At 48.9% G+C, this 27892-nt stretch overlaps 2 protein-coding genes across 3 annotated transcripts; one reads left to right on the forward strand and one right to left on the reverse strand.

Moving 5' to 3' along the window:
* The first annotated feature begins 1955 nt into the window (after positions 1–1955).
* Positions 1956–26312, forward strand: LOC149372738 (alpha-tocopherol transfer protein-like). The gene is made up of 7 exons (XM_089567277.1): positions 1956–2276; positions 8948–9269; positions 20829–21003; positions 21641–21883; positions 23735–23928; positions 24362–24472; positions 25947–26312. Exons 2-7 carry the CDS (start codon positions 9261–9263, stop codon positions 26130–26132), a joined length of 918 nt encoding a protein of 305 aa, XP_089423403.1. The 5' UTR covers positions 1956–2276; positions 8948–9260; the 3' UTR covers positions 26133–26312.
* Positions 10612–12206, reverse strand: LOC149372739 (uncharacterized). 2 transcript variants are annotated; one of them, XR_016292532.1, is made up of 3 exons: positions 12067–12206; positions 11525–11755; positions 10612–11017 (listed from the first exon to the last, which is right to left on the reverse strand). XR_016292532.1 is itself a non-coding variant. In XM_089587154.1 (2 exons), the coding sequence occupies exons 1-2, from the start codon at positions 12192–12194 to the stop codon at positions 10738–10740; spliced, it is 408 nt and encodes a 135-aa protein (XP_089443280.1). In that variant the 5' UTR covers positions 12195–12206; the 3' UTR covers positions 10612–10737. The 2 variants fall into 2 exon arrangements, 1 of the variants encoding a protein (XP_089443280.1); XM_089587154.1 differs by lacking the exon at positions 11525–11755.
* Positions 26313–27892: the final 1580 nt, after the last annotated feature.

Below are 27892 nucleotides of genomic sequence, written 5' to 3' on the forward strand. Positions count from 1 at the left end.
TTTATTCAAACAGTTTTTTACGAATGTTTCAATGTTACAATATCTTAGTGTATAATCACAGTTATTATTGCTTCCGCTCGTTTCAAATCCAATAAAAAGCGGCTTCTCACCAAAATGAAATCAGAAAAGAAAGTGGGGTGCAGAACCTAAACACTTATCCAAAACAGAAGCAAGCCTTGTTTTCATTTATTTTAAGCAGACTTCAATGGTGGCACTGGATCAAACCGCGAAAATTTCTAAAGAAAACAAATTTTAGAAAACACCATTTTTGGTACCAATAAGGTCGTCTTACTATATTCCGATTCACTTTCCGCGAAAACACCCCGGATGCGGCTTTAAAAAAATGTTTTGTTTATGCCTGTAGGTAACAAAAAAGAAAACACGGCTGAAATCTCCGTAGAAATGCGAGCCTTCTCAAATTTTTTTTTATTGCCCTGCTTGCAGAAAGCATAGTATGACAGTGGCTTCACAAATTTCCATGTGGTTTGTTGCAGTGTGTTCCTTGATAAATTAATTATGCCGCGCCGTCCTATAAATCCTAACTAACTTTTTCATTTTTTCAGTGTGTTCCTAATTTGACATGACGATAATTAGTGCATTACGCAAGCCTGGATATAACATTTATGCATAAAAAACCAGGCTGCTAAAAATATTCGGAAAATATCACTGCATCAACCATTCTTTCGGCTTTCTGTAAGTTCGATATAGCAGTGAAGCGTATAAAAATTTATAACTGGAAATTACTTAAGCTCTTTGAGTGAAATTTTGCTTTTAAGCTATCAGTGGCTTCCGAATATGCATGCCAAATTTTATTGCTCTGCACCAAAAATATATAAAAATTAACTGCTGATCCCCACGTCCCCCCTTGGGGGACTTGGTTGATAGAGCGACTGCCCAGCATAGGCGGTGGTTCTGGGTTCGATCCCCGACCAGGAATAAATTTTCTTGGGTTGCAAAAATTCTCGGAAATCTGTAAAGCTGCCCTGTGTAGCCGACTGGCTGCGTTCAGGTGGTTGCTATGTAGTAATTGCACCCTAATTTAAGCAGAATTCAATACTTCAATCAACAGAAGGTCACTTTCAATCACTTCTAAATTTAGGAACCCAGAATTACGAGGAGGGGTTATTTAAAACTTATTTATAAATTTGAAAGATATACTTATATTAACGTGTTCAAAAAGAGCGGCAGAGTAAAACAGTGGAGAGTACGAGTTACTTATAATCATCCAGGAAGGCCTTCTCGCAGGGCTCTGGCTATTACAATATCAGGAGGCAAGCGGGAATGTTCAGAAAAGTGCAGAAAGTTACGCAGTCTTTTAACCCGATATGAACACTTAGCCCGTGCATAGAATCGCACCCTGCACAGTGACTAATGGCGACTGAGGTGTGCCCCAGACGCTTCCGCAGAAGGGCCGCACGTGATCAGGCCTCCACGCAAGCAGCATAGCAAATGCAGTGGCCACCGCACCGGCGTGACGAAGCCGTTTAGGCCAAGGCGGCGGGAAGGATGCGACCTTGACCGTGAAATTACAGGCCAGTCCAGCAGGAACCCCTTGGCCCCCTTCCTCCGGACCCGGTCGTTATCTATTCTCCCAGAGTCACCGATGAGTTATGGTCCCGGCTTGACCAGCTTTAATGGCGCCCAGAGCCTGTGCGAGGTTTGATTACGAAGACTGGCAGAGAGAAGAGAGAGGAGGGAAGGCAGATGAGGCATTTCTTCTCGGCATTCCCATGGAGGGGCGAGGGGGTGCCCGTTTCCGCTTAGGTAATCTGGCGTGTGTACACTGGTAGGCTAACGGTCGGCATGTCCGCCTTTTTGGGCAGCGCGCCGAAAACGCCTCGCCTGGTCCCCCCCCCCCCCCCCCCTTCTTCTTCTTCCCAGCCTGCCTAACTGGGTCAATGGTAAGAGCCGCCACGGGCTGGAATTTCTGGAGGAGCCAGTCGCCGGGTCGCTGCCGCGCCGGCGAGTGGCGTGCATGAAGAAGCGGCCGCCGCAGCCGCCGTCTGGGGAGGAGATGTGGGTCAGCCGTTCCTCGTGGATGCGCCCAGCGCCTCGCCTGCCGACGACGACGCTGCGACGCCCAGCCGAATCGGCCGCCGGGATTTAGCATCGTCCAACTCTCGCCCCTTCCCCCCTCACTGTCCGCCGCTCCGGCTGCTCGCATTGAGCGACCGCGGTTCAGCATCGATTCAGCAGCGACATCGCCAGAGGACAACGTAAACCCAAGACTGTTGCCGGAGGTATATCGCCTGGCACTCTTAGTTCTATAACCAACGGTAAGTTGACCTTTGGGAACGATTATTTCCTTGTAGTGGAGAAGAAAGTGCGGCTGGCTCGGAGTGCGCCGGACTTTCACCTGTCGTTCACGAATTCACCGCGCGGGACAGGTCGAGCTCACGCACGCGACGTTGCTGCATTTTAGAGTTCTGTTTAGATTGTCTGATGCATCTGTGTGTAGATCGCGTCAACGACATTAAGGGAAGCTAAGCTGACGATGACTTCATTGTCTTAGGAAGAGTTAGAGAGGAATGAGTATCAAGGTACCGCAAAGGACCGTGTGAAAGAAAAAATATATTTTCCCATGCATCACTGCAAGTGCTCCAACCACAGGCGATACTAACGGTAGGGTTTAACTTTGAAATGGTGCGCATATAAGTTTCACGCTGTTAATATTTCCCAATTCGGAGAACAGAAACGACCGCCACGATTGAGACAGGCCTGAAGTGGCAGATATGTATGACTTGCAGTACATCTTCATAATAGATATATCTGTTCCATGAAACGAGAAAGCGACAAGTAGAACCACGTGGACCATGATCTCAACCGTAATCAATATCGCATTGGGTGCGATCGAATGCTATACTAGATACCTGACTTCCATATGCTGAAACCTATAACCGTATTTCACTTCACTGATAGCAGGCTTTGCGTCATGGTCTGTGTGTAGGTTTTAGACGACGTTCAAACTGTGTTCGGAAAAGTAGCTGCTCCAACAAGATGTGATATCAGTGTGGCTGTTGGGCAACGGCAAATTCTGAACTGACGTTCGCTACGTAACAAGCGTACAACGCGTCCGTTGGTCAGTCGCTTCGACGTTCGGCTGCTGGGACCAAGATTGCGGTATCCAATCCCGACTGCGGTGGCTGCATCCTGGAGACGAAATGCAGATGGCGCCCGTGTGCTGTACGATGTCAATGCACTTCAAAGAACCTCAGCTGGTCGAAAGTTGGTTGGTTTGTTTATGGGGTTTAACGTCCCAAAGCGACTAAGGCTATGAGAGACGCCGTAGTGGAGGGCTCCGGGAATTTCGACCACCTGCGGTTCTTTAACGTGCACTGACATCGCACAGTACACGGGCCTCTAGAATTTCTCCTCCAAAGAAATTCAACCGCCGCGGCCGGCATCGAACCCGCGTCTTCCGGGTCAGCAGCCGAGCACCATAACCACTGAGCCACCACGGCGGCTGGTCGAAAGTACTTTGGCCTCCATGATAGACCAGGCGCACATTCGGGACCTTAGCCTCCATATGCCTCTAGCACAAACGTTCGTAGGCAAAACTTTGATACTTTCATGGCGTGCACTTTTTGTTCGAAGGTGGCTGCTTCTTTCTTCTTTCTCTTCTGTAACAGCAGCAAAGCGTCGCTCCGCGCTTACTAGCTCGGTATGATACAAAGCTTGCCAGTTCCTGGTTATATATTTTTCGTGTCTACTTTTTTTGATCATCAAACTACCCCCGCCCCTCCTGCGAGGCAGAACTGTGGTGGGAAAGAAGTGTTGGCAATGGTAGACAAAATAGCTGCGAGTTCAGGAAGTCCATACCGAAAGACAACCTAGCGGTAACGTTTTTGGCAACGGTTGTGTGCGTTCAAACACTTCATCCAAGATACTGTCAAACGCTTGACGCCGGCAGGGGGATGGTTACCATCGTTCCGTTTCAGTGCATGCCGTGTGGCTGTCTTCTGTTTTCCAGTTGCAAGCCTCCGTCGTCATTTTCGTGATTTGTCATTATAGCCTAGCTGTTTAAAAATTGGGCTTAACAAAGTTTTCTGTTGGGCTATTTAGTATAGCATACTGCGTTTTGAAAGTGTACGTGAAGACAAAGGACAAGAGAACAGAACGGGTCAAGCGCTACTCGCTAGTGGGTTTATTCAGAAACTTATTTGGTCGAGAACCCGCCCGCGCAGTCGCAGTTTGCATCGATTGGCAGAAATGAGTCACCAAAGACAGAACAAAGGAAGCAAATACATTGACAACATTCGATCAAAGGAGTAATGTCACTTGTGCGCATCGCTTGATCTGATCAAGTGCTAGCCAGAACCACCAAACTCCTTTTCAAGCATTTTAAGAGTGGTTTCGCTTACGTAATTATCACCCAGGCCATAAATAAGCCATGCTTTCAGTATTTCTGGGGCCGAATAAGATAAGCTATGGGCTGGTCTAGCCATCTGACAGTCAGCCGCATTGAAAAACTAGCTTCGGCAGGAAAATGCCCATAGTACCAACCTCTTATCACTTAGAAGTATGGTTATCAGGTATAAACTGTGAGTCTCAGGCTGATAACTCACGCTGCACTTCATCGACGTCGGCTGCGTGTAGTCCTCCCATTATGCATCACATGTCACCCTTTCTTTTTTTCTTTTTTTGAAGCAGAGTGCACTGAATCCAAGCGGAACTAGCAGTGCCCTGTGTGGGTTTCTTCTCTGAAAGCCCTGAATGGCGGCCCAGAATCGTTTCATCTACCTTTTTAAAAGCTGACAAGCTCATTATAGTTCTTTTTTTTCTTAGTAAACAAGCTGCATCACCAGTCGTTTTCTGTGCCCCCCCCCCCCCCCCCCTTTGTTTTCCAGCGAAGTTCTTTTTTTTTCGCAAAAAGAGCGCCCAAAGAGACAGCACACTGCAAGAGAGACATGGCAAGCGCAAGGGAATAAACAAGCGCATTATTGATATGTAGGGTTGTTTGTTTTCGGGTAAAACCCGATTTTACCGGATTTTTGCACCCCGAACGTGTTCCTAAAATATCGGGTAAAACCCGATTTTTCTCGATTTCTAAAACAATTGTGCCCACGGAATTGCTATGCCTCTAGTCTCAGACAAAGAAGTAAAACCAGTTGACATTGTGGAAACTGGGAGCCGTACTCGATCTGTTCTAGAAGCGGCTGCTGAGTTAGTCGTTTGATGACTACCGACCTCTCTTTATTTCCGTGATGGACGATGTAGGCTCGCTTCGCGAGGAGTTTAACCACTACTTGCTGGAAGCAAGCCCCACAAATGAAGGTGTTGAGGTGATGGGCTATTGGAACGACGCAACTGTGCGTTACCCAAGGCTAGCAAATGCAGCGTTGTTACTGTTGTGCTATAGCTAATGGCAGCTGTGACGTTGAGCGAACGTTCTCTCAGCTAAGGTACCTGCAGAGATCAGACAGGTCTCGGGTGGAAACCGAGATGTTGCGCATGCAGATGATTATGTATGTTAACAAGGACGTGTAGAACGTCGATGACCAGCCCTCGTGAAATTATTTCTTTTCTCAAAACTGACCGTTGCCTCTCACTGCGAGTAATAATTAATTACCAAAGAAACGCCAAATTTTGCAGTAATTTCTTGAAAGCAGTCCAAAATATAGCCCTAATTGTTACCCACCGGTTAGAGCAAATGGAGTAAATTATTAGTTTTTAAATTTAACCCGATAAAACATGAATTTCGGAGATTTTCTACAAAAAACCCGATTTCTGCCCTATTATCGAGCCGAAAAATAACGCCCGATTTTTACCCCCCGAATTTGAAAAAATATAAATCCCGAAAACGAATAACCCTATTTATATGAGGCAGCCTCCACCCCTTCTCGCTGACCGCGCCGATAGTAAACGCTTGTTGATGCTAACGCTACGCTCACGTTTCTGACGGAAAGAGCCCCTCCCCTTCTTTCTAACATTTAGGAGTCCTCCGCTGTGTAGCTGTCAATGCTGGATAGTGTAACGTTGCAAGTCTTGATCCGTCACGGCTTGATGTCGTGCCGAGAGCAAGTCGTCACGTAACCGACTTTCATTCTTCCTTTCTCCTAAGGAAACTATGAGAAAAAAAAAGAACTAAACCGTTTACGGCTGGTTTACGAGCCGCGCCGCCGCAACGCGGGCGACATGAAGCACCGCCGTCTACAAAGTGACGTTCCGTGTCTGCCGCGCAACAGCTGCCTTCTCTCGCAGTCAACGCGGCGAGGCGCGCCTGCATCGCGGCTTTTACGTAACCCAGTTTAAGACACGCACGGCTCCAGACGAGCGCTGAAAATGCCCAAGAAAGAAAAACGAACGGACTCTGCGGGCGGCGGCGCCTGGCAATCACAGGCGGCTCCTCGAATGAGGTCACAGTCGTCCAGAAACAATTTGAAGCAGATCGTCTCTGACCCTTGCGTGGATGACAGCGTGCCCTGGAAATCCCCAACGCACCGCGTTACTGTCTCCTGCTTTATTATATTTTTTTTCCTCGTAGCTCTTGGCGAGACCGTAGGGTGTTGAAAGCGAAGGCCTCGTTCTTGACGTTCCTGACACCCTTGAGGTGCTAGCTTTTCGTTGTTATTTTTTCCGCCTTTTCAAGTGCGGTGCTAGGCGGACCGTAACCTATGATTTCTTGCAGCTATTTCGGTGACATCTGGCATACTTTCGAACACGTTATTTCAAAGAAAAACTAGAAAAAATGGCTCAAGAAGAAACAAATGTTAAGCAAATGCACGTATGTGGGGTTGTCATGCGTCTTAGAAGTTATGCAATCGTTAATGCTGTTCTGTTATCAAAGCTTGCAAATTCACCCCAGCGGGGAAAAGTTTACAAATAGATGCGCACCTAGTGGCACATTCTCACGTGCTGTACTTACGTGGCAATTCACTCCGGCTTTGTTAATAGTTAGAGTGCGGATTAATTTCCACCACCTGAGTGTTGTTTTCCGTCTACGGAAGTACATAACTCAACAAGGTATTTTCTCTTTTTGCTTACGTCTTGCAGCTGTCGCAAAGTGCCCCCCCCCCCCCCCCTAGACCGGTATCGAACCCACGACCTCTTGTCAGTAGCAGAACACCGTAATGGGCCTTGGATGAATGAAGTCTAGCCTTCCCACGTTGCAATAGGTGGCCGACGTGCCGTTCGTGAGGTCAGTGACCTTTATAATGAGGGCTCCCTGGGCTCTCCTATATTGTTCCTGTGGTGTGCACCTCCCGCTAGCACAGTGGCAGCAGCAGGGAAACCGGTTTCCGACAGTCCGGAGAGGAGGGGTTTCGACAACACCCTCGCCCAACTGCAGTCGCGTCGTTGGTGTCCACTGAATGTCCTTGCGCGAGTGCATCGATTTAATTGCTTTCCCAGTGTACTTGTTAGAAGGCACAAAACAATGCAAGAGAATTATTAAATTCCTTGATCATGGACCCACTCTTGAAAGATAAGTTTGTTCGCGATAACCATTCAAGATAGCTCATAAACCCTCAGTAGAATGAAGATGTGGGCGAGTTTATACAATATCTGGAAGAATAAAACCAGCAGAAACGACACGGACACAGCAATGACACACAACACGTGGCTGGACTAAAAACTGACTTTATTTCAGAGAAAATCGCGTATATACCCTTCAGCAATGCAATTCAGACGGAAAATGCAAAAAAAAATAAATCACTGAGCAAACACGCCGGGCACACCACGCTTTCGAAAGTTGTCTATGAGTGCTCTAAAGAGTTTAAAAATCTAATTCCCTTGTGAAACAGGCTGACTTATCTGTCAATAACAGATGTATCTGCTTTCTTGATGATACGGTGTGCCCCTAAGATTTCGCGCTGGTTCCTTTTTTTGCATGCCCAAAAATGATAGGATTTTATGGTGGAATTTGTTCCTGGGAAAAGTAAGCAACATGCTTGTTTCCATTCGGGTTAAATGTTTTATATAATCTGAACTAATTTCCGGTTTGCCCACAGCATACGGTGTTCACGACTTGCAGATCACATGAGCCATAAAAATCAAGGAACAGAACGTTTGTAGAAACAATACAAATCGATAAATATTTACCGCAAAGCATTCATTACAGCTTAAAGCATCTAGGAAATACGCAAGTGACCAAAGAGGAGAATTAGGATGACATGACTGCTTACTTGACATGACCGGTTAATCCCATGAATGATGACATGACATGATTGACAAAATGACTGATCAATGAAGCTTCTGATTCAAAACTCAATTCAAAATCGCATGCGTACGAAGATCTATGATATTAAGAACCTGGTCATTCTGGGTTTCTTTTCTTCCTTTCTCTGCATGAAAGTCTGGCTGTGTCGGTTTAGCGCCAGTCCACCAGAAAATATGAGTAGTTCGACTTGCGGAAAAAAAGAAAAAAGAGGAACCTTGTATTCGGTTGCAGCTCGCACTAAGCACCAAAGAATGCTGGAAAACTCCCCGTACCTGGATGAGTACGTGCGCACGGCAGTAGAGGCGCCGGCTTTCACAGCTGTCAAACGTCACTGGGGGTGCATGAATGCATGAATGACAGTCCCCTTGTCGAAACGTTGGCTCAAGCAACCTGCGGTTTTCCCCTCCCTTGTTCATTTTGTGATCGCCAAGGACCATCTACCACACCCTCTCTCTACCAGTTACGAACAAAGGTTATTTGGCGTCACGGGATGCCCACTCACCTAGCTTGTTTAGTCAGCGCTCGTCTATGGCATGCTACTGCTTCAAACAGCCAGCAGGCGAGGCAGATAATGGAGAGAGTAAAGGAAAGGAAACAGTAGGGGAGGGCTCAGCTTTATCTGGAAGAAAGTGACGACAAAGGAAGCATATTTGGAATATCTCCTGTCATCTTGATTGATAATGAATGGGAGGCGGGGTAAAGATTCGTTCCGGGATGCCTCGCGCGATGTCGCTTCCCTTACCACTTATCCACTGGCAATAACTGCACTGACCACTTTTTGCCCAGCAGCCTAGGCAGCAGCCATCACGGGTCGTTCTACGGCTCCCCAACCCTGTGAATTTCTCGGTCGTGGAAGAACCGCCGGCGTGGTGTCGGTGCGGCCAGATTTGATTGAACGTGCCCTGCGGTGGTGTTCCTGGTGTACTGAGGAATGCCCTTTGTACGGAAGACGACGACACCGCCCGCCTGCTTCGCCTCGCGGACTGCCCTTGGCAACCACAGACAGTGACCGCGCGGCGTGGGATTCGAAATTTCTCGAGCCGTGCGGTGTAAGCGATACGACTCTTCATCCCGCCGGTACGCGGGAGCACGAATCAACGTCATGACCAAGGTAAGCAACGTTAGTCCGGTTTCATTTTTGCCATTGGGAGTTACATAAACGCGCGCGCATTCGGCGATAGTTCAATTGAAGGTAGGTTTGCTCGAAACCTTGTCCGCTTCATCATCGTATGTCAGTTTTGATTTTGCGCCTGTTTGAGCGGTTCCTTTCAAGTCATTTACAACTTGCGGACGTGGCAGCGTCGATTTTTGCGGGGCCACGAGCGCATTATTGGGGACAAGTCTCTGTGTTGCATGGTCCTCCAACGCAGCTGACTGCTTTATTAGCCGCCCGCTAGCGTCCACACTTGCGAGGTGGAAGAGGATTTTGACTTTCACCCCCAAGTTTCGTCTCCAATCGACGGCTAATAAGAGCTATCGGCTTCGTTTGCGTATCACATGGTCCAGAGAATTGTCGCATACTGTACTTTTGTTGCAGCCTTAAAAGCGCATGCCAGATACAGTAGTTTTGTTGTAATGCTATCAGGACTGAGTTAACCCCCCCCCCCCCCCCCCCCCCCTCTTTTTCCGATGAATGATGTGTTGGGATTTTTCTCGTTGACTTTGGTCGACATGATGCAGGCTTGTGGTCAGCGTAATTCGGCCGGTTCTGAGTTAGGCTTAGCTACGGCTCACTCGGCACGGCCAGTCTCAATGGGTACAGCTGCAACGGAAAAAGATTAACACAAATGACTCATGACAGGAGCGGAAAAATTGCGAGACGCGGCGCTGTTGTAGCCGTATGCGTACGAGTGACTTTACGTATGCGCAGATAGCGAGAGTGCCTGGCACATTCCACTTTCCGAAGTGGGAGCCGCCGCGGTGGCTCAGCGGTTATGGTGCTCGGCTGCTGACCCAAAAGACGCGGGTTCGATCCCGGCCGCGGCGGCTAGAATTTCTTTGGAGGATAAATTCTAGAGGCCCGTGTACTGTGCGACGTGAGTGCACGTTAAAGAACCCCAGGTGGTCGAAATTTCCGGAGCCCTCCACTACGGCGTCTCTCATAGCCTTAATCGCTTTGGGACGTTAAACCCCATAAAACAAACCAAACCAAACCTAAGTGGGGGTGGCCAACAGAAAGCAGCCCGAAAGCTTCCATTTTAAATGATATCTTGTGCGCTGCTTATCGGTAGAATCAAGCGCCAACGCTGTTGCGCACATGACTCCATTTCTCTATTTTTTTTAGCTGGCGCTGTGAGCAGCGGTATTTTCTTTATCGAAGTTTTCCCTCAGAGTCGTTTGCTGGGCAATAGACTATCAATAGCTGTCAGCGCTAGCGAAGATAAATGGAATCATACATGAACTTGCGCATTCCAGACATGAGTTTACTTTTTGGCAACAAATTAATGCAGCAGTTTAAACTCGCAATTTTCTTTATTGACAAATTTCCTTGACATTTTAGCACAGCATGTGAGATAAAAAAAAAGTGTAAAATGAATTGACCACTGTCAAATTATGAGCAGCTCTTCCAAGCTAGTGGATTAGTGACGGGCGAATGCTTCACCAGCCTCCACGACATTGCGTGCCTTTGAGGGCAGTGTGGCATAGGGGGTGCTCGCGAAACCAGACAGGCCTTTTAGTCGCGTCCATTCATCTTGCACAGCCTCCCAAAGCAGATCTGGCGACGCTCCGTGTAGTTGCTGTCTTGCCAGCTGCTGCTTCATGAGGCCCCACACATTTTCTATAATATTAAAGTCCGCTCCTTTTGGAGGCCGTGGAAGCTCCTGAATGCAGGGCTCCTCAAGCTTCTGCCGCAGTATCCTTAAAAAGAAAAAAAAAACGTTTTTAAATCATGAACATTGGAAAGCTTTTCGGGTAGCACGAACAAAAAAACAAACAGAACAAGTTAGTTGTGAAGATGCAATAAAAGGCTAACGCTATATGTGTAAGCATCGCGTTGTGTTACTTTCTTATATATCGAGCGAAAGCAATCGTTTGGCAAAAAAATAGAGCCTTGGGAAGTGAAATTTAATAAACAAGCAAGAAATGATAATGACAGCCTTTTTCAAAGTTCAGCTAGAAAAGAACGTTTTAAGGGCGTGAAAGTAAAAACAAAAGTTAAATGACAAACCAGACGTTCATTAGCCGCGAAAAGCATCGGTAGCACCAAACAGCATCCAAACCTCACCTCAGAATATTATTTAAAAAAAGAAACTTTGAGCCCCATTTCAAATCACTCTCATTAATCCATGCCATTCATTTACAAACTGTCAGAAAAAAGTTATATTTCTTTTGTGTGAAGTGCATCTACCTTAAATGTAACTATACCTGCTTATGTGAATGGGGCTCCTGTCATGCTGAAAAATGAAGCATCCATCCAGGCACGGGCCATCCAGGATGAAAGGAATTAAGTTTCTTTCAAGTATATCCGCATAAACTGATGATTTTAGGGCCCCATCTATCCGGATGAGTGGGCCAAGCCCCTGGTGTTATAACGCCCCACACATTGACAGACCGCCGGCCGCTAGCGACGACGTGTTGCGTATATTCGGTTCAAACCTGTAACAAAAAAAAAAGGTGAGTTTTGCTTGTTACACCGCAGCTCAACAGTTCTTCTCGGACACTCGCATAGCAGGATTTAAAGGAAAAGTAAACTTCTTAGCTACAAGTTTTAAATTTACCAGGCATCTAGAAATGAAATGAAAACACCACCGCAGCAGCTGCCATAAACACGCGACGATTAGTTCCGGACGTATTCGAGAAAAGAGGACACTTAGAAATTGCTGTTTTCCTGTCCTTTTAGACACAGAAGCACATGGCCTGCCGGACGCAATCTGGCCTCCACATACGTCGCTGTTGGTGTCACTTACTGCGGAAGGTAGATTCGTCCCTGAACACTAGACATCCATTCTTCGGTTGTCCACAAAAGATGTCTAGTGGCGAACTCCAACCTGAGCTCCTTGTTTTTTCGAGTCAGAAGTGGCCTCTGACAAGACATCCTACTGCGGAGCCCGACTGAACGAAGGTGTTCTCTTATGGTAGTAAGAGATATCTGAAGGCCAAGTTCATGTCTTATCTCCTCGGCTGTTATAAAAGTCACAAACAGGCGGCGGCCACAGTCAACCGGTATTCTTAGGTGGTTCGACTTGGCCGCCCATCTCGAGCCGCGTCTCCAATCCTTGCCTCTTGGAGAAAAGCTCGAACAATGCGCGTAACGCTTCCAAGCGAGCACCCAACCTCCGCAGCAACGCTCCTTGTCCGACCTGCTTGAACAAGGGTTAAGATTTGGACTCTAGTCGCCTCGTCGATTCGCGGCATCCTTACGTTGTTGATGCAAATTTCATGCGAACTACACCTGCTTTTAAACTTTTGCTGTCGTGTGAGGTAGGCACTCCCACACATTACTTTTGACAGTGCATCCCCAGCACATTTTTAAAGGAAAACGGGGATAAAGATACCGTTCCTCGCCACGCCAGCGAAAAAAAAAAAATGAAACGAGATTATGTGCTTACCCACCTTAGTACATGGTTTGGCTGATAAGAAATCTACAGGCTTTCGTTTACGATGCTGCATTTGATAGGCGAATGTCTAGGCGGGCTGCTTTCTGCCGGCCACCCCCGCTTTAGGAAATGGAATGTTCCTGGCACTCTCGCTATCGGCGTACTCGGCAACAATAGCGCCGCGTGTCGGGATTTTTTCGCTCCGGTCATGATTCACTTGTGCCATTCTTTTTCCGTTGCAGCTGTACCTTGTAGTCTCGCTTCTGCACGTAACCTCCCCCTTTCTGGCATAGTGCATCCGTATGCCCCAACAGCGACTACGTGAAAGGTCTGCTGACGTTACCAGTTGACATGATGTATGGCTCAAAATTGGCTTACGATTTGTGTACTAATCAGATTCTTGCCTTAACAACGTCCGAAATCGCAATTGGGATAGGTTCATGCTTTGGAAAATACTGGAGCTGTGTTGTGTGCTTTTAGCTTAGAAGTAATCGAAATGCTTTGACCAACTCCCAGCAACCGCAATCATATCCATTGCGTTGCTTTCCTGCGCTTATGCGAAGCAGCTTCTGCTGGTAGCGGTGAGGTCACTTTTGCCGATTTGTCCCGCCGTGGTGGCTCAGTGGTTACGGCGCTCGGCTGCTGACCCGAAAGACACGGGTTCGATCCCAGCCGCGGCGGGCGAGTTTCGATGGAGGCGAAATTCTACAGGCCTGTGTGCTATGCGATGTCAGTGCACGTTAACGAACCGCAGGTGGTCGAAATTTCCGGAGCCCTTCCATACGGCGTCCCTCATAACTTAAGTTGCTTTGTGACGTTAAACCCCAGCAAACCAACCAAACTTTTTCCGATTTTCTACAGCCTGAAACGATATTGCTGCGAGGGTCCTGTCACACGGACCCATGCCTTTCTCGCAAACGTAGACTCAATGCTGAATCTCCATGTCGCGTCAGATTTTCCGTGCCGCGGTTCTTAAAAATTTCCTCCGTCATTCCTTCCTCCTTTTATATTTGATGTTTTTGTATGCTTTGTTAATGCTTGCCTACGGTTGCGGCATTGTGGGCATACGCTCAGCTTTTTTTATTTGTTCTTACCTGCGTCGCTCTAAGAGCAAAGACAGCTGTCCTTGAACGGGTGTGTAAGAAGGGCCTCCCGCCACCGCGACGTCCCGGGAAAAGTTTCCGGCCGGCTCCTTATCAAACAAGGAAGGGCTCGCCCCCGCCCAGTGGCCCTTATTACTGCGTGCGTCGTGCCGGTGTCGGAGAGCGGCCGTGTTTGAACAAGTCGAAGCAGTCACGCTTCCTGTTTCTCCACGCGTTCGGCGCTCGCCTCCTAGCGGCGCCGGGTGCCCGTTCTGGACGTGCCTTGGATAAACGTATGCACGGGCGCGTGGAGCACGTGACGGGTGCGTTTTGAGGGCTCCCGGAAGCGCCAGAGACTTCTGTTGGAAGCAGAGCATGAGTGTGGAAAAGGCATGCTGCAACGTCGCACTCGTTTACAAAAGCAAGCTCTTGCGCGTTGACGGTGGTTACTATTTCTTCCGAATCTTACCTGTAGTCACCTATGGGGCAGAAACGTGGAAGCTAACGAAAAGGGTTCAGCTGAAGTTGAGGACAACGCAGCGAGCTACGGAAAGAAAAATGATAGGTGTAACGTTAAGAGACCGGAAGCGGGCGGAGTGGGTGAGTGAACAAACGCGGGTTAATGAAATCCTAGTCGGAATGAGGTAGCAGACATGGGCTTGGGCAGGGCATGTAATGCGAAGGCAAGGTAACCGCTGGTCGTTAACAGACATGGGAGAGGCATTTGCCCTGTAGTGGGCGTAGTCAGGCTGATGATGGTTGTAAGGTAGCGGTAGTGCGTGCGGGGTCATTACTACCGCTAATTCTTTCTCAGTACCCCGCAGCTGCCGTCTTCAATGGACCCCCCCTCCCCCCCCCCCCCCCCCCCTCGACGGGACGGGACGGGACGGTGGGGTGCGCTCGAAAGGAAGAATGACATTTCTTGGAAAGATGCGCGCGCGCGCAGGCGCCGGGCCGCTCGGGCGTACATCGCCCTTTGGGGCTGCTTCGCGTCGGCTGGGCAGGGGAGCGGTGAAAGCTATGTGGCTGAAGGGCCGCCACACGTCGACCCCCCCTTGTCTTAATCCCCTCGTCTTAGCGGACACCAGATATGCGACACAAGCTCGCGACGAACGTCTCGTTCGAAAAGTATGCAGGATTCCTGAGAGGATTAAGCACTGCCGGACGGAACGGCGTCAGGGCGCCGTGACGAGGGGGCAAACGAGATGAGGAATAGCCGGCGACAGCGCGTCTAGCCGCGAGCAGCGAAGGCCCGAGTTGGGTGACGCTGCGGGTATCGGTGAGGCGCCGACTAAACAGCCTTGGGAAGGCTAAGTCGCCTTGGAATGCAGGTCCGAGCTCGCAGTGTCAGCTACAGTGGTAGCTGCCCGCTTAAGCCCGATAATCCCGAATTCCGAGACGACGCCAAAGTCGAGGGTCATTGGGGAAACCGCCGTCACGTGCTCGCACGAGTGTGTTTTGTGTTTGTGTTTACTTTTATTTTGGAGGGAGAATGTTCTACCCCGGACATGCTGGCACTGGCTGGCACGACTGTGCGTTTGTTTGTTTTTGTTTTTTTTGCAATGGAGAGGGTGTTTTGCCCTACGGAGGCTAGAGGGCTGGCCATGCTCTCGAGAAACCAATCATGAGAGCAGTGTCACATGATTGGGTGCTACCAAATGTGGGCCGGGCCTTTAGGGCTTTAAAACCGGGCCCCGGAGCCGAAAAAAGGGTTCTGAGCTAAGGTCAGGTGCTATGCATCTTCGGCTATGCCGAGTAGGGGCCTCCCCTAGTGTTAGCCAGTTCCACCTTTTTGTTGTTTGTCTTTTTGCCGCTTAATATGTCTCTAGTGCCATAACTTGTATGTGATTGTAAATATCTGTACATAAACTTCAAGTATTCCCTTTATTCCTGCATCGTAACTCATCGTAAGACCGTCTCTGACGGGGCACCCCTGGTGCGAAGAAAAGCTTCAGTCTTCCAGTTTAAACAAACCGTCTCCGGCGGGGCACCTCTGGCGGTGCAAGGAAGGAAGATAAAGAACTTGTGTGAAACTTTACTATGGTGATGAAGTGCACGGACTACAGTACTGAAACCACAGTTCTCATAAAGTGCATACCTCTCAGCACGCATAAAAACATTGCGCCTGCTCCAGAGGTCCCAAACTTTATTTTCCACGACGAATTGCAACGCGTTTCAGATCATCGTTATCAGTTGCTTTAAATCACCATCGCCGGTGCAAAGGTAGTCAAATAAGATGAGCAGGCCAAAGTTGTTTTCGTCGTCGGCTACGAACTCTTCGCTGAGTGTGCCTCCACTCCTCGCTTCATACTGTGCTCTTCTTCTATGTCCAAAGATATGATTTAAGGATTTGTGTGACGCATTGCGCGGATTGCACAATAGTGGTGCCTTCCAGCTTCACCGTGAAAGTCGTGCTCCTCCTTATCTCCATATACCCCCCTCCGCACTTAGCTCTTATCGCAGTGAAGTGCTCCTGAGAAGCGAACTACGGCCCAGCTTGTATTATCTGGCTTACCGGGGGATTACGCGCAAAGACAGCAATCTTCCTATGCTTGTTCAGGTGTTGTCCTATCATTTACGCTAATTCTGAGCACCAAAAGCTTTCACTCGGTGTGGTGCTCTGGCATATTGTTACGTGGCCGACGGCGAGGAAGGCCAAAGGAAGGCGCAGGCACGACCAGGGCGCCGCACACAGGCCAACGAGAGCGCACAGGCGAGAACATGAAGTCCCGAGCAAAATTGCCCGTTGTCTGTTAGCAGCTGGCCTACCGCGAGCGCTCCGTACCTCGGCACTGCCCGCACACCGTCGCCTTCTACGTAGCACAATTCGTTGCATTCGCACTGATTCGAATGTCTTAAACATACTCTGAAGATTTTTTTCTCAAACACTGTTAACTTAAGTCAATTAAGAATATAACATCCATCAGTCCGCTGCTATTATTGGTTTAAAAAAAACATGTCAACATTCCAGTAGTTGTCGCAGTTAACAAGCGTTCCCGAAACCCATGTTAGTATTCACTAAAACGTTTGTTGCGCGTTAAATACTGTCGAACATGTTTAGATACAATAGGCTCTGGGAAGCTTACAGCACACTTTTTTACAGCACACTTTCTTTTTAGTGTTTACCTCGTTGGGGAAAGGAAAGGGCAAATCCATCGTCATAGCCACCTAATTTCAAACATTCCATTCGGGAAATCTTAAAGGTGCACTGAAGAGGATTCTGAACTTGTCGTTTTGCCGCGGGAACTCGATCTACACGTTTTTAGCATTCTTAGAAACAGTGACATATTGCCCTGTGTGGCCGATTTCCCCAATTAAATCGAATTAACGTCCGTCTCCCGCATTTTTTTTTCTTGAATTCTTCCTCGTACGGTGGGCGGAGTCGACCAACGCGTGAAGCGCCTTTCACCCAGTCCCGTGGAGGCTTTGCTTTCGCTTTAGTTTGTTTTTTAGGTTTCCATGAATAAATAGTTTCATTCGCAGATAATATAGCCGCAAAATAAGCCCGAAGAAATAAAAATACGCGCGGACTATTTGCTACTACGGACTACTACGTATTACTCCGCCGATGGCAGAGCGGCAAGCCGCCACGGGACTGGGTGAAAGGCGCTCCACGCGTTGGTCGACTCCGCCCACCGTACAAGGGAGAATTAAAAAAAAAAAAAGCGGGAGCCGGACGTTAATTCGATTTAATTAGGGAAATCGGCCACACAGTGCAGTAAATCGCTGTTTCTAAGAAAGCTCGGAACGTGTAGATCGAGTTCCCGCGGCAAAAAGAGCAGTTCAGATTCCTCTTCAGCGCACCTTTAGACCTTTGCCTTTTCTTATCTGTGGCCATCTTTACTAGCCTCTGTTGCACTATGGCAATGCGACCAATGCGTGTTTCGATCCTACTTGAGAAGGTCATTTGTAACACTAGGTTGGCTGAGTACGACAACAGTGCACCGGGCCTTCCTCGGTGCTTTTTACTTGACGAGAGACGGGCAAACCTGCACACAGAAATAGAAACAACCACCTGCTGGTAGTGGTGTGACGACTTCGCGCGATCTATGAATCTTCAGTAGAGAATGACCAGTTCTGTAGGCATTAACCCACTAAAGCCCTTAAGGCGGATCTTAAAGGTGCACTGAAGAGGAATCTGAACTTGTCTTTTTGCCGCGGGAACTCGATCTACACGTTCCGAGCTTTCTTGGAAACTGCGATTTACTGCCCTGTGTGGCCGATTTCCCTAATTAAATCGAATTAACGTCCGGCTCCCGCTTTTTTTTTTTTTAATTCTCCCTTGTACGGTGGGCGGAGTCGACCAACGCGTGGAGCGCCTTTCACCCAGTCCCGTGGCGGCTTGCCGCTCTGCCATCGGCGGAGTAATACGTAGTAGTCCGTAGTAGCAAATAGTCCGCGCGTATTTTTATTTCTTCGGGCTTATTTTGCGGCTATATTATCTGCGAATGAAACTATTTATTCATGGAAACCTAAAAAACAAACTAAAGCGAAAGCAAAGCCTCCACGGGACTGGGTGAAAGGCGCTTCACGCGTTGGTCGACTCCGCCCACCGTACGAGGCAGAATTTAAAAAAAAAGGCGAGAGCCGGACGTTAATTCGATTTAATTGGGAAAATCGGCCACACAGTGCAGTAAATCGATGTTTCTAAGAAAGCTCGGAACGTGTAGATCGAGTTCCCGCGGCAAAAAGACAAGTTCAGATTCCTCTTCACTGCACCTTTAAAGCTGATTGTACAAACGTCGTGTACATGCTAGATTGTGGCGAGTTCCAAATGCAACATACAGGACAAGCCGACAGTTCTTTTGTTTTGATTTATGGGGTTTAACGTCCCAAATAGACCCGGGCTTCATATGAGGGTCGCCTTAGTGGAGGGCTCCGGATCATTTCGACCGCCTGCACTGACATCGCACAGTACAGTCCTCTAGCATTTCGCCTGCATCGAAATTCGACCGCCGCGGCCGAGATCGCACCCACGTTTTTCATGTCGGCAGTCGATCACCATAGCCACTGAGCCACCGCGGCTGCAGTAAACCGAGTATTCCTTCCTAGTTATATTTAATATACACCACGCGCGGGTCACGTCACTTCCCGCTCTCGAAACACCTTCGCCGAAGTAGTGATGAGTGTTATAGGCTACAAATAGCATTATTAATGCGCTGGTATCGTAAGCTCCCCTGGGGCCAAACTGCATCCTCGGTCACAAATTTCCCCCGTTGGCTGGCGGGAAGTGACGTCACTGGGCTGCAAATGCTATCGCACTGCCAACAAACAATAGCATTAGGCGTTACGCTCAACGCCTACCCCAAGGTCGTTTGAGGACCAGAAATGCGCGGTCTGCGTGCCAGCCTTGGTACAATGGAAGAACGCTCCCCTCGGGTACGGTCCCTCAGCAGAGGACGTGGCGGCGAAGCGCGCTCGTGCGAGCGAAGCAGCTGAAGCCATGTGCACGTGGTGGCGGCATGCGCGTCATGGGGAGTCGTCGCCGGAGTGTAGAGGGATTAGCGCTGGGGTCCCGCAGTTGCAGTTCGGTAACCCCCTCCCCCCCTTTTTTTTTTGTTGTACCGGGCGGGGGCCCGATTCGAGTGGCATGCGTGGAGGCCGCTGGCTTGGCGGTTGTGCTAATCCCGGGTTGCGGAATGTGGCACAAATTTGTGAAGACTCCAGCACTGACGTCCTTGTGCGGGTGCGATACGCGAAGGTTAGCGCCCTCCCTTGGCGGAGACGGCAGCGGGCCCGGCGAAGGGGATGACGGCAGGGCGAACTCTTCCCAGAATTGGAGAGCACGCAGATGAGCACCAGCTGCGCGATGGTGTCACCTGAGTGGCGAGGGTGTGTCCGATGTTGAGTTGATTTTTTTTCCCCATCTCCGATGGAAAGAAGGAACATTGCCGGAGGGCGGGCGTCGCCGTCCCGGGGCCGAACCTCGGACCCTATTAGTGGGCACTGTGTGTGAAGGGTATTTAACCAAGTAGCATATAAAGCATATAAAGATAAGAAGGGAACTTCTGATTCGGATGATTTGAACATAAATTTCAGTTTGTAGCCCGTTGCTTGTCTGGGAAGCTTTTTCCAAGTGCCGACAGATAGAAAGAACCTATGGAGAATTATAACTGTCCCTATGACATTTTAGAACGCGGCTTCCTAAAGAGTTGTGAACGCGAAAAAAGGGAATCGGGCTACATGTGCATATGACTACATGTACAGTCTTTGTCAAAAGTAACCAGGCTGTGGGGTTTACTTCTAGCTCATGCGGTGGAGCCCTTACAGCTTCGCTGAAGCTGAAATGGTCGTTAAAGGTAAGGACTGGGGGTCTTATTACCTTCCAGCACCTTTTGATGTTTAGGAAAGCCATGAGGGCTCCACTATACAAGCTAGAAGCAAACCATGCATCCTGGTTACTTTTGACAAAGACGGCACATATATAAGCATATTTGGTGGCATGTCGGACCTACAGCCGTCATTCTGCTAATTTTAAGTGGAGGTCACGCCATTCAGTCGGCGCCATCGGCTCGACTGCCTCCTTTGAACTTTTGCCGCTTCATTTAGTTATATCCGCCTCCCCTGCCCTTAGCACCAATCTCCAAGACGGAAACCTTTTCTAAATAGAAAAGTACACGTCAATCGTTTACACAAGATATAATTTTTTCCCCGTATGTTCTGCAATTTTCTCCTTTCGCCCCAGTCCCTGTCCCCCAAGCAGAGTAACGCGCAGGTGGGTGAACACGCAAGATAAATCTTTGACTGGACTCCATTCCCTCTCTCCAAATTCTCAATGCGCATCTTCAGTTGATTGCCAAGAGTCAGGTACGCGCTACTTCGGTGGCTTTCACATCGCTACGTACTTACGTGGACCTGACGTCAGTAGGTTCGGTGAGTGGGCCACGCACTCATGGACTGTTACCTTGCTCGCATCACCGCCGACTGGGCCTTTCCGATAGCATTTGCAGTAAACAAGTACAGATTACGGCGTTAAAAAGAGCTGGACCCGCTTTCGTCGTGCTTATGTCAAAAGCGCTGATGTGATCTCCGCTCGCACCATGTCGGCAGACGGAGAATGACCTACTGGATCCGCCGTCGACGACGGCCTCCGACGACGACGAGTGCGAGTACCCCAGCGGCGGCCCACTCAAGGGCAGCCTCTGGCAGCTCGCCGAGCAAGAGCTGCGCGAGACGCCCGCGCGCCGCCAAAGGGACCTGCAGATCCTCAGGGAGATGATTCGCTGTGAGTGGCCAGATTCTAACCGCGGGGAATGGTTTGGCAGCCCTGCAGTCACATATGTAAGCGTGCACCTGGCCCTTGTTTCCACATGCACAGTTGGCGCCCAGGTGGTGCAATGTTGATCACGTTATGCACATTTTATTCCGCAACAATCGTTCCGTGATGATTTCTTCGCGATTAGTGGATATTATCCGTTGACGTCATAATAGCTGATCACCAAAAGGTAAACTTGGCGGTTAAGAACTTTGTGCAGAGAGGCCTCGGCCATGTTGACATTGCGACTGATTGAAAAGAATCGAGAGAAAAACAATAATTGTACAGTCAGGGACAAAAGTCTCCGGACCACGTGTTCCTCTAACGAAGCCGATAGCTCTGCTATTGGTCGGCGGCTGGAGACCACACTTGTGGAGGTAAAAGTTAAATTTTTGTTCTTTCATCTCCACAAGTGCGGTCTCCAGCCGCTGTCTGTCTGATAGTAGAGCTATAAGCTTCGTTTGAGGAACAAGTGGTCCGGAGACTTTTGTCCCCGACTGTACTCTCTTCGAGACGGCAAGTGCAACAAAAAGTTTTAAGTAGCAGTTACCCCTGTAGTGAATCCCGCCGCCATGGATTCCGGGTGCTTCAATATGGGCGACCGCAGGCGAGCGTGACCTGGAGAGCCGCATGGACGACGCGTTCCTGGTGAGATTCCTGCGTTGCCGCAAGTTTGACTGCAGCCGCGCGTGCAAGGTGCTACGCCAGTACTACCGGCTGCGCCTAAACAACACGCAGCTCTTCCGCGACTTCTACCCTTCCTACTTGCGGGCCACCTTCGAGCGCAACCTGCAGACGGTGCTGCCCGACAGGGACCCCAACGGATGCGCCGTGTTCATCTTCAAGGGCGGTGAGTCCGCGGCTGGTCCGAAACATGGCCCTCAGCAACTATGTCTGTGCGCGTGTACATGAATGAGGAATTTTAGTATATGGCGTCACAGCAGCTTCCAAGTTGTCGAACCACAAACGCGATGAGAACCCGCGCTCCAGCCTGCCCCATGGCAACAGTGTTTTTCTATTGTGGCGGCCGTCTCGTAACGTGCAAGCCATCTCCACTGAAATCATTCGGATGAAACAGGAGGTTGAATAATAAGAAAGTTGTTCACCACTTGGAACGAGGTAGTCCAACGAGATTTGAAGGTTACCATTCAAGGTGATAGACCAATTCGGAATAAGCTGATCTGATACGGTTTATTTTCGCAAGAAAGCTGCAACAAATATATGCGATTAGCTAGCTGAGGGACTCGTCTATCCTGCACCGTTGTTTGCTGCGGACTAAGGGACCATCACTCCAGGAAAAATTAGTTGGTCTGTTTGAGCCGAACGAACGCGATAACCTTCAAATCGCACAGGACAGCACGTGACAAAGACTTGGCGCCAAAGCGAGCAAGGGCAGCACTCACCATGGGAGTTGCCAGTGGCGTACTGGGAGCAGATTCTCCGTGCGCAGAAACTATAGGTAGCAAAGGATGCATACTGGTAAAAGTAGCTCTAATAAAACTGTGTATTCGGTTCCTATCACAACAGGCCAGATGAATGCTCTAGCTCTGCGTTTACAACTTTATTTGTGTTTAATACACGTTTACTTAGGTGAATTCGGAAGGGCAGTTCATAAACAGCATGCTGTGACGACAATAGTACAGGTCCCTCCAAAATGCGGAAGCAACCAGTGTGCACAAAGACGAATTTTTCGCTTTTCTTTTCGCTTAAGTTAAAAAAGTGTGGAATATAATATGCAAAGAGTAAAACTTGGTAGCAAACAGGAAAAATTACATTTGTCACGCATAATTATGCAGTAAATCATTAACTGAACTATCCAACTTTGTTCCCTTTCGCATTGCAAGCACCTGTACATTCGGTCCAGTTGCCGTTTTCATTCTTGCAAAACATGCACTACGCTACCTCACATTTTGTTATTTCGTTCTAGCGTCCTAGTGCATGCCTTAGTGAGCGTCACCGGCCAAATTTGCTGACGCAGACAGTTACTAACGCCGAGCGCTGACAACAGCAAAAGCCTGTTGACGGCGATTCGCCGCGCGAGGCACGGCATTCCGCTGTCGGCGAGCTTTCTTTCTCTTTACTTGCACATTTCCGCTGCTCAGTGCTTTACTAGAAATGTAAGCCTGAGCGTCTGTAACACCCAGGCTCGTAATTGTAAGTACGACGAACAGATTGCTGTGACATGTGCCGACACACTATGCACGGTCTTTCGAAGCGCTCGAGGAAGGTGCGCTGAATTTAAAGAGATCGCGAACAAAACATCCTCGTCTCGGCCGACTGCGCTATCGGCCATCGACTCTCCGCGCCCAGCGTGCTAGGCAGCTGCGTTCGCTTTTGTATGGCCAGACGCCAACGCGGCCCTCTCCTGGGAGTTCTCAAGTTCTGCAATACGGCAGCGACGACGTTCCCACTTTCTCAGGCATCTGTTGCATTAATCTGAGGCCAGGGTAGCGAACGGTTATCGCAAACTGCAATACAACAAAGAAACCTGAGCGTCGCGCAGTACTAACGGCACACTGCCTTATCAAGTTTGTGCATTATAATATGGCTATATGATGGAGCAATTTCTGAGGTTGACGCCTCACCATTGAAAAGGTACATAACTGTCTCGTAGTTTTAGTTAATTTGCATCTTTCAGTGCTTCTTCTGTAGCCTGACCTTTCACTACACATTCATGCTCGTCGATTCTTCTCGTTGCCAGGCCAGTGGAACCCGTACACGTGCAGTTCTGAGGACATCTTCCGGGCCAACGTGCTCTGCCTGGAGCAGGCCATCATGGACCCCGTGACGCAGGTGACGGGGCTCGTGGCAGTCATGGACATGAAGGGCTTCGGCTTCACGCACCTGCGCTTCTGCCCACCCAGTAACCTCCAGAAGGTCGTCTCCCTAATACAGGTAACGCCTGGCCATGCGCATTCAGCTTTCGTAATGCAGGCTACAAGAGCCCATTGTCTATCACTCCTACTCGCTGGTTCGACAGCAACTCTCCAGCGCCTGCTGCGTCGTCAAGTACGATTCAGTTTAAAGGAACCGCTGTGTTGCTTATTTCACGTTTTCTGACCGGCGTCTGAATAACTCATGGTACTTAAAATGTTTCCCATATCCTGGACTGTCCCGGTCGCTTGCTCTCGGAGCCAATACGAATTCTCTCAGTTAAACTTTTTTTTTATCGATGCATGCCTTATTCATAGCCATTGATGTTAGCCGTTAGGCTTTTGCACCTCTTACTGCTGGACTCGTAAAGCGCACAACTGCCATCATGTGGATGAATGCAACCTGTCTAATACGCTTCCATGGCCTCCCCCTTTTCTTTTTTTTAACTGCTCAGGACTGCTTCCCGGCGAGGTTTAAAGCGATCCACATCGTCAATGAGCCAGCTGTGTTCGGAATGCTTTTCAGCATAGTGCGGCGATTCCTGAACGAGAAGCTGCAGCAGAGGGTATGTGCTGGGCTTTTTTTATTCCGGAAACAATGCAGAAAGGTATGGTCGCCAGCTTTTTTGCACTGAAAACTGACCAGTCAGCATATAGGGTAGTGACTGTGTCGTCGTCCTCTGCTATTCAAGCAAGCTGCAAAACTGAAGCAACAGGTTTAATTTTAGCCGCAGCGCATGACTTGTGAATAGGACGCAGAGCGCAACAATTTTAGCGGGCAGGAAGTGGTAGAGAACAGGAGACCAAACGAGGAAGCGACCGGACAGATTAAATGTGCAGCTCCTCCAGCTAGCTCATATATAGTGCAAGGGATCCGGTTTTGCTCGGGTCTAAACGTCTGTACCTTTTTTAGTTTGTTATCTAGTTGCGTCTAGTTCACTGATCTTAATCTTTCAGCTTGCCTTGTTTGTGCTTATTTCTCTTTGAGTGGTTGGTAAGCGCTCTACCTAACCATTCCATCTCTCCGCCATCGGTACTAGTACCTGGTAAAACAAGCAAGGTGCCGACATCAGGCTACGTCCGTCCTGTTCTGCCCTTCCTCTGATCCTTTCACGACACGCTTCACTTCAGGCTCCCCAAAGGAATCAAATGGCGTGTGTGCCTGGTTCCGGGTGGCGTTGCAAAGAAAGCAGTATCACGAATTGAGGCCGCAATTGCGAGTGCTCCCTCAGCCTATGAAGTTTCTTAAATGGTGTCGGCTTTAAATTTGAGCGTCAGCTTTAAAGTATGTTTACTCCACTGTATCAGCCGGATTTTCTATGCGGCAGTCAAAGACAACGTTCCTAAATGCACGTACGCCTGACTCTGGTGCTAACAAACGCTTTGCCATGTTTTTAATCTTTTGATATGGTTAATTTCTTGACGGTTTGGTAATCGGTATCTGCCCACCCTGACAACATACAGATGATATTGGCTGACCGCTGTCAGGCCGTTGATATACGTAGTAATGACTTGTGTGCATAACTAGTCGGTTAGGCTCTGCTTTATCGTTATCAAAGACAGCTCAGGTTTAATGGCAATACCATACAACACCTGCAGCAGTTAGCACTGCATTCCACAGGAGACACTGATGGCAGTAGGGTCGTTAGCGTAGTGTTTTTTTTTTCTGCACCCTTTAAATATGCAAAGCAGCGTGATACAGTTCCATTGCCTAATTGCCAGAGCAAAGATCGGGCTGCCTAATATTTACTGAAACAACTCTGTATAGGGGCGCAGGATCATGTTCATATAAACTTCAAGCTTCCTAACCTGCCTACTGTCAGGGCAACAAAATTTAAGCAGATGTCTGCCATCGGCCCCTGCCCAATTTTAAATATTAAAATTGCCGAAGAAACTGCCACTCGTGCATTCCCACTTCGGAGATAATAGCTTAACGGCGAGGGCGGACACAAGGAACGTTGGCAGGATTAATTCAACAAAAGAACAGGGTGTTCAGCCGGGTTTTCTCGCGTGTTTTCCTTCTCTTATTTTTAACTGCAGATACACTTTCACGGATGCGACACGGCATCCCTGCACAAGTTCATCCCCGCCGAGATACTGCCCGAAGAGTACGGAGGCTTCGCGGGCCCCATGGACAATTCAGAGTTCGTGGCCCGCATGTACAGAAACGACGAAGTCTTCAAGCGAGACGCCGAGTACGGCTACAGAAATCGGGTCAAAGGCTGACTCTCGCCGCGCACTAGACGCCGCCCTGCCCCTACATTGTAGGCCGGCACGGCTGCTCCGTTCCGTGATGTCAGTGCTCCTGGATGGTGACGACAGGTCGTCCGAGTATTTATTTGATGCGAATGACTGGGCAGCTTGCCTTGTACAAATCTGTGAATGAAATAAATGGGGCCATCGTCACCGGTCTCCGAGCGGCCTTTGAACTTTTGCGCCGAATTTCTCGGCACACACAAGCTTGCTGCCGTAACAAATTTTACATGGTGATGGTTTCTGGAACGCCACTCCAACGCCATATATCGTGCGCAAAATGTGCTGGAGGCCATACATCGCTTACTGGCGTAAATAAACTGCAGCAGCTGCTTGACAGTTCTTATTTCGGGACACTGAGTGGAAGGATAAGTCGTCGGAAGACAGTTTGTGCGCCGACCGCTCGACTTCGCCCAGTACGAGGGACTATCACTGCAGCAACGCACCCCTGCAGCTTTGTTTGCTAGTGCTCTGCAGGTTTATCGCACATGGCTGCAGGCGGTCCATGCAGGCACTGCATTTAAATGCGCCGCTCGCGAGTTGCAGCGCTTTACAGCTGTTGTTATAATCGTTCTGCGCAGCGCGACACACAGTAGGGGCGGCCGATGTCTGCGCACAGCTGCTACAGCTCATTACGGGACACATGAGTCGGTTCTCTGACGTCGCTTGCCTCCTCTCCCTAGATAGAAGACAGAAGCGGCGCTTGCAGATGGCGAGCGAGAGATAGTATTTGAAGTGGCACGGCGCTGAGAGCTGCAGGGAAATCGCTCGATAACTGCGGCTATTTGCTGCAGCACGTTTCTTGCACGATGCCCCCCCACCCAGTGGCTTGTAACAAATTTGCGGCCAGGTGGTAGCCTGTGACGTATCTGAAGTTGTCTCACTAAAAAAAAGAGCGTCCGTGTTGTACTCATGGAAGCCGGTACTTACACGTGCACGAAGAGGAAGGCGTGCCTAATGACTAGATTATCTGCCTACGCAGCATGTGGCGAATTCGAACAATTCTGGCCTATGCAGATGATGTCCTCCCCGCGTACATATATTGTATCAAATATGTATCCCGGTTTGTTGAAGTACAAAGGATATCGAAGTGCGGGCCAGGGTCTGCTCTGAAATAGTAGTTCAGAAACACTGTCAGTCTAAAGACTGCCGTCAGATTCGGCAAAGCGCGATGAATGTTTCCCTATACGCACTAAGATACAAGTCGGGCAATCAGGAAACAAGACTGCGTGAATCGGCTGGTAGGGCACCGCACATGGATGTCTAAGGTTTCTATTCTAATTTATAATAATTGGCAAAGCACGTTCAAAACGAACTTGAAATCGCGCATTACGTAGTCATCGTCCGATTAGCCGGACGACCTATTTTCGTACCCAGCAGTAGCGTGTTGGCATTCTTTCTGCTTTGTGTCCGGGCTATCTATAACCTCGCGACTGTTAAACTGTTCTGTAAGTCTATAACCAAATATACTAGTGCCCTTTACTTGGTTTCAAGGGTATTATATTATTTCGAGTGCAAATATTAGTTTCTACAAGATCGCTCGATATATGCGTAGCTGTTGCGGGGCTGCAGACTGCAGAGTATGACGTTGTTTTTGAACTATAATTTCCCTTGTATTCATTTGAAACGAAGTTCCCTGGTCGCGTCGACTTTTCTTCTTTCGGTTTCCGCCAACCTTTTAACGTGTACTGCTACCGGCGTCAGGTAAATATGCATAACAACCACTGAATTAA

The sequence above is a fragment of the Amblyomma mixtum genome, chromosome 1 (genome assembly GCF_055824585.1).
Source record: "Amblyomma mixtum isolate Tamu chromosome 1, ASM5582458v1, whole genome shotgun sequence".
NCBI lineage: Eukaryota > Metazoa > Arthropoda > Arachnida > Ixodida > Ixodidae > Amblyomma > Amblyomma mixtum.